The 11,568-nt window shown below is 33.0% G+C and overlaps 2 protein-coding genes across 2 annotated transcripts; one reads left to right on the top strand and one right to left on the bottom strand.

Moving 5' to 3' along the window:
• LOC109126881 (defensin-like protein 276) lies at positions 4,981 to 5,338 on the top strand. The gene is made up of 2 exons (XM_019230774.1): positions 4,981 to 5,072; positions 5,166 to 5,338. The coding sequence occupies exons 1-2, from the start codon at positions 5,003 to 5,005 to the stop codon at positions 5,336 to 5,338; spliced, it is 243 nt and encodes an 80-aa protein (XP_019086319.1). The 5' UTR covers positions 4,981 to 5,002.
• LOC104719367 (U-box domain-containing protein 21-like) lies at positions 9,641 to 11,564 on the bottom strand. Its single transcript, XM_010437279.2, has one exon. It carries the CDS (start codon positions 11,562 to 11,564, stop codon positions 10,242 to 10,244), a length of 1,323 nt encoding a protein of 440 aa, XP_010435581.1. The 3' UTR covers positions 9,641 to 10,241.

Raw genomic sequence — 11,568 nt, 5'->3', positions numbered from 1 at the left:
TCTTTGCCTTTTGACCTTGTGTGCATCAACAAACTCTACTACAGACTCGAACAGGTACACGGTCGAGCGCATGCTCGAGTGGGTGGTCGAGTCGACTGGGAAGTAACGGCTAAGTGGATCCGGCTTCTGGCTCGATCAAGTCCTCGATCACAGCTCGGTCGAGTGGTGGTCGAGTAGGTGGTCGAGTGGGTACCTGAAACACAAAACAGCCAAGCAAAGGAAGATTCGAGTTCAGTAACTTCACAAGTGTTTAAACGAACTTAATCTTAGACTAATATTGATCCTAAATGTCACAAAACAAACTCAAATGGGCAACGGCGCCAAATTGAAACTGACTCTTTTTGTGGTTGGGTGAATGATGTATGGAATGATGATGTATGGAATGAATAGATGTCAGGGTGTTTCAATTCCCCTTATGCAATTGTAGTATAAGAGGTGTCAATCCAATCTGAGTGTTTGTGAACAATCAAGATGTGCATATGAGTCTAAGTCAAGCCAGATGTAAAGATTGTTTGTCACTAACAATCCTATAATGAGATATGAAATGCAGAAAGTAAAAACAACTAGAACAAGATACTAAATGCAAACAGAACAGACAAATTAAAGCTATAATGAAACTAGAACAGAAATAGACACTATGCTAATGAACTAATGCAAGACAAGTAATGAACAGAAAACTAAGTGAATGCAATAGAAATGAAACAGGAATGAAACAAGACAATCACAAATCATAAACACAAGTTCTGGGGACGAACTCGAGCAGCACTCGACCGAGTGTAGGTCGAGTACAGGGTCGAGCTAGACTAAACGTGAAAACAGAGCAACACAAGAAAAACAGAGCAATGCAAAAACTAATCAAACAACAAGCAAGCAATGATATTTAGACTAAGATATTAATAAACAAAGAAGGCCTTGAGGAGGGATTCATGGGCTGAGCTAATCATTGTGGTTATCTAACTTGGTCAACAAATCTCAAGCAAACTTTGAGCTGATCTCTAGACATACTATTCTAAGACATGTTTAATCCACTCTCATGGCAAGAAACAATCAAACCTATGCATTTCTAGACTTGTTCTCACAAAGTAAAGAATCTACACAAGCAGGCATTAAGCAATACATCTCAAACCAAACAAGACTTCTAATCTCTTAGCAAGCCTAATGGTAAGCTCTAGATCTAGCCTTATCTATGCTCCTTAGACATTGGTGTGATGCTAAGATGCTTGAAATCAAACCCTACCTTCTCAGATATAGGATCAGCATTAAGATCATCTAGCCTAGAAGAGATCTACAACAATCAAGCTTGACCAAATCAAACAAACCACAAGATCAACCCAGCCTAACCCATCCTCAAGGTCCTAAACAAACTACTCACAAGAACACATGGTGAAATATGTCAAAAACCCAGAAAATAATGAAACTTGCATCATTAGAAAGATGAAACAGAGATCTACAATATTGATGAAGGAATAAAACTCGAAATCTTAATACTTTGAAAGTTATGAAACAAACAAAATATAAGAATCTAGTCTTTCTCTCTCAAACAAGTACAAAATCTAAAAAAAAAAAAAAGTGCAAAAGGAATAAAATCTAAAAAAGGTAAAAACTAGGTTTTAGACTCTCTAAAAAGCTGGACTCTTTGGTGGCTGCAGGTACAAGGGCCTTATATAGGAGGTGAGGTGGAAGCCCTAAAAATACAAAAAGTCAAAGTAGTCAACGGCTCGGTCAACTCGACCAGTGCTCGGTCGAGTGGCTGGTCGAGCTGGCTTCTCTCGTGCATTCTCCACTCGGTCGAGTCCTTCTCAGCACACGGTCGAGTGCCTGGTCGAGTGTGCGGTCCAGTTGGACTCCGGAGGTTGATTCTTCAGCCTTAACTCTCTTGTTCTCTCCCCAGGATTGCTTCACTTCTCCTCAGCATTGCTTCCATGCTCCTTAAGCTCCAAAATCACCTGTTTATGCATGAAAAGATGCAAATGCAATGCAACTATACTCTAATGCATGATTAGTCCTAAAGCTACACAATAATGGCCTAAATGGATAGTAAAAGATGCAAAAGTTGTGAATAAACTAAGAGAAAACAAGGTAAAATATATGAACATCAATAGACCATAAATGTGAGTCTAATTGTTTGAATGTAATCTTTTGTGTTTTATTAGAAGATTATTAATTAGCTTAAAAATTTATGTTATGAATATATATTTATATGTAAACATATATTTAATTGTTTTTTTTTCTAAAACTTGCAATGAATATCCAAGTGCACATACTAAAACAGCTAGTAGAAAATAATAAAATTATAAATCTAGTAGTTCTAAAAGAAGATGATTTTGAAGTTTAAATTTATAGATAAACATTATTGTAGTTTTATATAATAACAGCGCTTACTAAACAAATGAATTTTCATTTATAGGAAATTTTTCCAATTTTTTACAAATAAAGTCATTCTGCTTTGCATTAAATTTTGATCTTAATTATAAATACTTCTTATTTTTAATCTATTTTTGCAAAAGGGTATAAAATCTGGTATTGTTTCAAATGCCCATATTTACATGAAAGGTTACTTTACTCTAGTTGAAACAAAAAGAAGAATAAGCAAAAACGTAGTACTCAACAAACAAAAAAGAAAACAATAAAAGCAAATTCTTGATATATTAAATTATCTTAACCTAAATAAATAAGAAATATAGTTTAAAGAGAATTTGTTAGAAATAATACTCTGTTTGATATACCTCTTTTCAAAAATACCTATTTTTTTGTCATTTTCATTTTTGTCCTTCTTTAATTTTTAATGATTATTTTCTCTTTACATGAAAAATATTTTAATAAATAAAATGAAAACAAAACTTTCCGCAAAAAAATTTCTGACATATTTTTCTGCCAAAAAATCTTCGAAAACATTTCCTACATATTTTCTGCCAAAATTTTTTACAAAGCTTTTATAAGGTTTTTATAAGAGTTTAAACTATTTTAAAATATTTAAAAGACATCTTAAAGCTTTTATAAGTAGAAACCTTATAAAAGCCTTACAACTTTGTAAATGCATTATAAAAACCTTATAAAAATGTTATAAAAAGCGTTTACAAGTTTTTTATAAGTTTTTGATAAGATTCTTACAAACGTATACAAGCTTTTTATAAGGTATAAGTTTCAAAAATTTTGGCGGGAAAATCCAATTTTGTATTTTTGGCGGGATTTTTTTTTCCGATTTTGTCGGGAATTTTTTATATTTTTTGGAGGGAATTTTTTTCGATTTTGGTAACTGTACATTCTTGTTGACATTAAAAAAAAGAGGGTAATTTGGTTATTTTGTACATAAAAAGTGGTAGTTTTGAAAATGGTGAACATAAAGGGATATTTAAAAAAAAGGCATATAAAAAGGGATTTTTTTGAGAATGCCCCTAGTTTTAAGCTGAAACTGAAATTCATATTAAATATGATATTAAATATTTAAGTCATGGGATAAAAAATGTTACACTTGTTTGAAGTTAGTCAAATATAACTTTAATTGCATAATAATTGTAAAATAATACCAATAGAATAAGTTTAATATATTTGTATAACTCATTTTTCTTATAAACAATAATGATTTCACTTTTAAGTATGTTTTCCTGTTTGTCATATATATATATATATTTTATAACACATACCTTCATTACTAATCCAATGGGGTTGGAACCCTTTTACAAAAGTGTCTCCTTATGAGATACACCTACAAGAAAAAGAAAATATTACAAAGATTACAATGCTATTTGTCATATATTTCAAACCCCAAAAAAATATTTTTAATAGGATATTGTGTAGTTTTTTTTTTGGTAGGCGGATATTGTGTAGTTTGATAAGAACCTTTTCATTTACATTATAATATGATTATTTTAAAACATTTTAGTTTGATCTTTAGTTATTAAACTATATTATATAGAAAGGGAAAAAATAAAATGCTGGAATAATATCAATCATATAATTGTAACAAATTAGGTGACTTAAATATTGAATAATAGTGTATAAAAGATGAATAATAGTATATTTGGATATTTGGGTTTGATTTTTTTAAAATTTGACTGAAATTAATGAAAATAAATAGTTAAAAAAATTAAGTTTAAAAGATGACACATGTCAAAAGGAGAAGTGTTTATGCGCCAACTTCTTAGAGCATGTGATTAGAGTAAACTCTACTTTAATAATTATAAAATAATACCAATGTGCTAAGTTAAATATATTTGTATAATTCACTTTTCTTATAAACAATAATGATTTCACTTTAAGTAGATTTTGTTGTTTGTCATATATATCAAAGCCCAAAAAGAAAAATTATTAATAGGACATGTGTAGTTTGATAAGAACCCTTTCATTTACATTATAAAATGCAATTATTTTAAATATTTTAGTTTTATCATTAGTTATTAAAATAAATGATATAAAAAGGGAAAAATAAAATGCTGGAATAATATCAATCATATAGTTGCAATAAATTAGGTACCTAAAATATTGAGTAATAGTGTGTAAAAGATGAAAAATAGTGTATTGGGATATTTTACAAAAAGAAAAAGTGTATTTGGATTTGATATTTTTGAATTTAACTAAAAACTATTGAAAATAAATAATTATAAGGTTTATGTTTAAGACACATGTCAAAAGGAGAAGTGTATATGTGTCAACTTCTTAGACCATGTGATTAGAGTAAACTCTAAAAAAAAGTATATTTGGATTTGATTTTTTTTTGAATTTAACTGAAACTAATGAAAATAAATTATTATAAGGTTTAAGTTTAAAAGATGATACATGTCAAAACAAGAAGTGTATATGTGTCAACTTCTTGGAGCATGTGATTAGAATAAACTCTACTTTATTATACAAAATTATTGTTTTAGCAATCTAAAATGGTATGTATATATATTTAAGAAGTTTTAAATAATTTTTTATATATATAGGTGGACAATCATTTACACAAAGATCAAAAAGAAAATGCTAAAAAAATTTCGCAAGAGAAAAAACTACGGGAAGAATAATGTTAGCACGAAAGTACAGTTTTGCTTCTCTATTATTAGTTATTTGTCTTCTTTTTACTCAATCAACTGGTAAAAAATTATTCTTTCATTTCTTTATGATATAGATATATATGCAAGAAAATGAGTTAATCATCTCATTTATTTTTAATTTATTTTCTTCAGCAAGCAGTTGCATTTTCAAAGGCCATTGTAGAACTAGTCAACACTGTAAAAACGTATGCAGAGGAACCGGGATAGATCCAGTATTTCAATTATGCGTTCCATATTCATTTAAAGGAGGCAAATGTTGTTGCTTGCATATTGATGGGGCTCCCTCGTCAAGTAAAAAAATTTAGTTTTTTTGTCTACAAAGATACAATCATATATTTGTATTGCCAATTATCATGCGAATAGAAAAATAAAAAATAGGTTTACAAAATATAATAATAGTATCGATGTTTGTATTAATTTTGAATATTTTTGTCCAAGTATGATATTTATGACCAACTCACGAAAAAAAACAATTACTGAAAGTTGTTCATTTGACAGTCGCTAGATTATGCGACTAAATGCTGCAATCATTTACTGCGACAATTTAAGTTGCGATTGGATTGCTAGACGAACAACATCATGCGATTTAAAATTGCAGTCAGTCGTTTGCGATTATCAAACGAACATAACTACCATGTTTTGGGTCACTTGCGAGGAGGAGAACTGTAACATCCATGAACCAAATTGTGTGATTTTGGTGAGGGCGTGTCGATTGACACCAGTAACTTCCGGTTCAACCGGTTTGTTTTAAAATCATTGATTTGGTTTAGTTTGGTTTAAGTGAAATCCCTAACAAAAATATTAAAGGGGAGAAATCGACTTGAGAGATTCAAGGGTAATCATTTACTGCGACAATTTAATTTGCGATTGGATTGCTAGACGAACAACATCATGCGATTTAAAATTGCAGTCAGTCGTTTGCGATTATCAAACGAACATAACTACCATGTTTTGGGTCACTTGCGAGGAGGAGAACTGTAACATCCATGAACCAAATTGTGTGATTTTGGTGAGGGCGTGTCGATTGACACCAGTAACTTCCGGTTCAACCGGTTTGTTTTAAATCATTGATTTGGTTTAGTTTGGTTTAAGTGAAATCCCTAACAAAAATATTAAAGGGGAGAAATCGACTTGAGAGATTCAAGGGCAATCATTTACTGCGACAATTTAAGTTGTGATTGGATTGCTAGACGAACAACATCATGCGATTTAAAATTGCAGTCAGTCGTTTGCGATTATCAAACGAACATAACTACCATGTTTTGGGTCACTTGCGAGGAGGAGAACTGTAACATCCATGAACCAAATTGTGTGATTTTGGTGAGGGCGTGTCGATTGACACCAGTAACTTCCGGTTCAACCGGTTTGTTTTAAATCATTGATTTGGTTTAGTTTGGTTTAAGTGAAATCCCTAACAAAAATATTAAAGGGGAGAAATCGACTTGAGAGATTCAAGGGCCGCTCATTGTCGTTTTCAAAGAGAATTAGAGAGAAAAGAGAAGTTCTTGAGAGTTTTGAGAGATTCTTGGAGTTTTCTAACTGTTCTTGAGAGATCTAAGACTAGGAAGGTGTGGAAAACTTGCTAGGAGTGTGTTTTCGTCAATTGCTGGTCATAATCTTTTGTTAGAAAGGTGAATGCATGACTATGACTGATCTAAGCCTGAAAATCTTTTGTTTCCAAGTTTTATGGCTGTATTTGGTTGTTTCCTTGCATGTTTTTGGTTGGATCGTATTTCACATGGTTTTTATGACTTTTGGGTGAGTTTTGGACGATTTGGTGGCGGTGTAAGGCGATAAACAAAGTTTCGACTTCGAATAGAACACATCTGCGAAGTCGGTGTCAATCGACACCAGGTAGGTGTCCGTCAACACCAAGGAGTTTGACGGCGCAGAGACTTGGCAAGTGTCGATGCTAGGGTTTCCGGGTCAAGAAGAGGTGTCGCTCGACACTAGGATGCGGTGTCGGTCTACACCAAGGAGCAGTGTCAGTTGACCTTGGAGGTAGTGTTGGTCGACACCAAGGAGCAGTATCGATCGACACTGAGAGGCAGTGTTGGTCGGCACCAAGAATCAGTGTCGGTCGACACCAATCCTTTCATCAGGCAGCTGATGCTTGTTTTATTGTTCTATGACTTGGTTTATGTTATACATATTGTTGGTATGTTATTGAATTATTCATTTGGATATTTAATTCATTGGTTTAATGTTTGGTTATTTCCGCTGTTTCGTTTCAATGTGGTTAGGTGGTTAGTGAGTATGAGATCACTAGTTTATTATTAAATTAAAAAAAAAACAGGACGGATCGTTTAACGAAAACTTCATGTCCCACCTAAAATAAAATATTTTTCTGGCAAATTGCTTCTGGTTCTTTTCCCGTGATGGGTAGGTTTGCTCATCGACACGTACAATGTGATACTCGGTGTAAAAGGTGTGACTCTGAGAATAAGACAATTAACCATGCCTTGTTTAATTGTTCTCGCTCGCGACAAGTTTGGGATTTGTCTCGCTCGCGACGATGTTTGGGTACATGAATTTTGGATTTCATTTTCTGGAGGGATTTCCCTAATTTGGGTGATCAGGATAAGCAGTTTCAACTGCCTTGGATTCTATGGTCATTACAGAATAGTAATAATAATTTTTCCAAGGCACACATCTTGAGCCTTCTAAGATCATTCTTCAATTTTTGAGTGAAATTTTTTTTATGGGAGGAGGTGCAATCCCTGCCATTGGTTATTTTGGCTCCTTATGACCCTTTGAAGGTATTTGGTCCAGTATCCCGGTGTCAGAAAGATGGCTTCTGGAAAGCATCAGACATTAATTCTGGCTTGGGTTGGTGGTGTTGTAACAAAGAGGATCAAATCTTAATATTTGGTGAAAAATGTCTTAGGCGAAGTCTTTCCCCTACATTCAGAATTAGAAGCTCTTCTTTGGGCTATGGAAAGTATCCTTTCACGAGATGTTTCTTGCCAGCACTTTGAGACGGATTATGCCTAGCTAGTTATGATGGTGTAGAACCTCAAAGAATGGCCAGAGTTTTCTAACCTGTTAGAGGACTTCCTTTTGCTTTGTGTCTCCTTCCTGCGTTTTCACCGTCGAAGATCCCTCATTCGTCGAATCAGAGGACAGATTTTCTTGCCCGGTCTTCTAGATCTTTAACTTCTGAAAATTCTTTTGTAAACTCGTTTCCTCCGGTTTTGGTGACTAATCGTGGAGTTATATTTTAATTATTGTTAGGTTTTCTAAAAAAAAACCAGGGTGAATAAAAAAATTTACTATTAGGATTTAGGAGTGAACCCAAGTATTGTTCATCCTGTTTATTTATTTTCTCACAGCTATTATTTTTTTTATCGAATTACTCTATGCTAGATGACCAGGTTTGAGCTCCTTTTTACCAATTTATTCAACATAGGCAGTGAATGGGAAAAACAAATTTGCGGTTTTCAAAATAAAAAACCAAAACCGCACATGTACAGCCAATCAAGAGAAACAAATTTACTTTGCGTTTTTTGAAAAAAAAAAAAAAAGCGGATCGATTCAGCAGATAAAGGCATGGACCGTCTTTCAAAAATACAACGGATAATAACCAGCGGTTTCTGGAACCGCAACCAATTAATGCTTTATTTAATAATTTTTTTAATATATAAATGTACTATATAAACATATGTGTCTACGTTATCAAAAACCAAAAAAACAACTATCATTTATTCTCTCCCTTCCTCTCTCTCTCGAGATTTTACTTTGGTATACTTTATCCTCTCTCTTTCTCTACCTCTCGATTTGTAGTGCAACATCATTTTGGTAATGTTTTCTTTTTTTTTTAATTACTTCTCATATTTAATTTTTTTTTTCTGAAAAACCTACTCTAATATATTTTCAAATGAATTAATGAAAAGTACACTTTAAATGCTTTGTTAGATTTTAAATTTATAAAAACTGATTTAAAGTGCAATTTTTATGTTAATAAATAGGGTTGTAATATATGTTTTAAGTTGAAAATTAATAAAAGTAATAATTTTATTATTCAGTAAATAATAATATTGTCCATACTACTTAAATATCATAGTGGTTAGTAAAATACTCATATATCATAGTCTTTATGTATTCATTATATTGTTATTTTTTAAAAATTTGTAATCCAGTTTACTTAATTTTTTTAAATTATACATGTTAGTTTAATTATATAACAATTGAACATTTTCATTATGTTTCATATCTTTTTTATTTTATTTTCCTAACTAATATATTTATATATGTATATGTATATGTATAGATAACAATATAAATTAGTTTAAAAATAAAACAATATGTTTAACACTAGGACTACATAATTTCATCAGGATTTCAAATTTCTCGGATGCAGATTTTGCAGATGTAACGACTGAGACGAACAACAATCAAAATTTTGAGCATGATATAGGTGACATGGATGCAACAAAGATAGCAGATGGAGAAGCTATGACACAAATAAGATATACTATTGCAAATATGTTATGGGAAAATCAAAGCAATCGATAATTTTTTTTAAAAAATGTATCTTTATATAGTTGAACTTTTTATCAATATGTCAAAAAAAAAAATACTTTTTGATCAACTATAGTATTTAAGGTTTATAAAGACAGTTATTTTTATTATTAATTCATAATATACAATAATATACAAACATACTAATTATTAATAAATTTATTTATAATATATGTAATCCGCACCGCTTTTCCTTTTTTTACCAGTCACACAATTAATACTGAACCGCAAATAGTTTTTTCACCAATCAAATATCATTCTGTACCGCTTATTTTGTATAAACCGCATTTGTCCCACAAACCGCACGTACCGCAGTTGAACCGTACCGCACTCCAAAACCGCTTTCCCCGCACAACCAAAACCGCGGTCACTATTCGGACCCATAGTTTAATACTTTTCATTTTTCAATAAATAATTCAACAGCTCATCTTCCTTATTCAACGGTTGAATCTTTTTATTTAACTAGTCTTATGGGGATGTTAGTGATAAAAATATTGGTATGATTGGTCGAGTCCATTTCTTAATGAGGCATCACTCAAAAAATACATTATCGTCAAGGTATGCTAAGTAAAACATCGAAATGATATCTTGGGATATATACTTGAATCCACTAAAGAATCAACAAAGTCTATCTTCGCTCATCAATTTTATCTACTATTCAATTCATCTATATCCTAATTAAAAACATCAAAATGGTTTCTTGATATACTTAAACTCCACTAACGAATCAACACAGTCACTCATTAATTTCATCTGCGAGTTTATCATCTTCAACAACTCTGTTGCTTTTTCCTTAGTCTCTTCTCCATACCCAACTTGTAACACCAACAACACCTTTTGAAATGTACCCAAATGTACCACTTCTTCAATCACAGATGCATTTCCCATTTTACAGAGCCTCAAAATCACCGAAACTGAGCTCCTTGTCGCTAATTCAGAAACTTTTGCGATCTTCTCTACCAAAAGCGGCATCACCAACACATTTTTTCTCACCTCTTCTCTCCCTTCCTCGGTTTCGCAAATCGCATCAAGAACCACTAACGCATTTTCACAAACATTCATCTCAGCATCAACTATCATTTCCACTGTCATATTGACCAAACCGATTTCGAGAAACTCAGACGCGATTTCGGGCTTTTGCAACACCATTTGATAAATCGCTATCAATGAAGATTTCGTCGACCTAGTCGAAACCGAATCGCGAATCAACTTCATTAATGCTTCTACAACTCTGTTCTCGACTGCAAATGCATAAACTTGCATTTTGTCTAGCGAAAGAATCTCTTTCATAAAAACTGCAGCGTTTTCACGTGCAGTATCGTCCTTACTCCTCAACAAACCCGCGACGCAACGAAACGATGTTGTGGATGCGAGTTTTGTAATACCATCAGACCCAATCGGAACCATCCAGGTTAGCAAATATAAAATCTCCTTTAACATAAACGTTAATTTCTCATTTCCCGAGAACTTCTCGAAACAATCACAAAGAGTTAATCCGACACCGTTTTCAGTAACACACTTGCGAGTTTTCTCACCCTCGTCCCCTAATTTCTTAATCTTCCCAATAAACTCCCCACACTTCTCGTAATCCCCACGCCGCGTAGCAGAAGATAATTTTCTACAGATCTCGTGGACATCACGTGGCATTAAAGGAACACGTGGCGTCGGGATACGTTGAATCGACGACGATCCTGCCTCCACGCACCAACTTTGAATCAACTTACGAATCGTGTGGTTCGGGGTTTGATCGAACGTTGTTAAGACCGTGTTTGTGACCGGACATGTTTTGTTGCCCGAACCAATCCATGTCTCGATGCTCTCTCTGTCGTAGGTTATCCCTGTGGAGATTATCACAGGATCTTTCATTAGATCGATTGAGATTGGGCATTGAAACTCTGGTGGTATTGTTATATCCGTCTCCGACTCCGACTCCGACTCCGACCAACTCAGTACCGGAGTTATCTTCTTCTCGTTAGCTACACGTAGTCTCTTTCTCCATGAAAATCCCATTTTC

This window comes from Camelina sativa, chromosome 10 (assembly GCF_000633955.1).
Source record: "Camelina sativa cultivar DH55 chromosome 10, Cs, whole genome shotgun sequence".
NCBI classification, from domain to species: domain Eukaryota; kingdom Viridiplantae; phylum Streptophyta; class Magnoliopsida; order Brassicales; family Brassicaceae; genus Camelina; species Camelina sativa.
This window is presented reverse-complemented; position numbering and strand designations above follow the sequence as displayed.

Excerpts from the sequence above, each read along its gene's own strand:
- LOC104719367 (XM_010437279.2), bottom strand. The coding sequence starts at position 11,564 with ATGGGATTTTCATGGAGAAAGAGACTACGTGTAGCTAACGAGAAGAAG.
- LOC109126881 (XM_019230774.1), top strand. The coding sequence starts at position 5,003 with ATGTTAGCACGAAAGTACAGTTTTGCTTCTCTATTATTAGTTATTTGT. Across the intron at positions 5,073-5,165 it reads TCTTTTTACTCAATCAACTG|CAAGCAGTTGCATTTTCAAA; the intron begins GTAAAAAATTAT and ends TATTTTCTTCAG.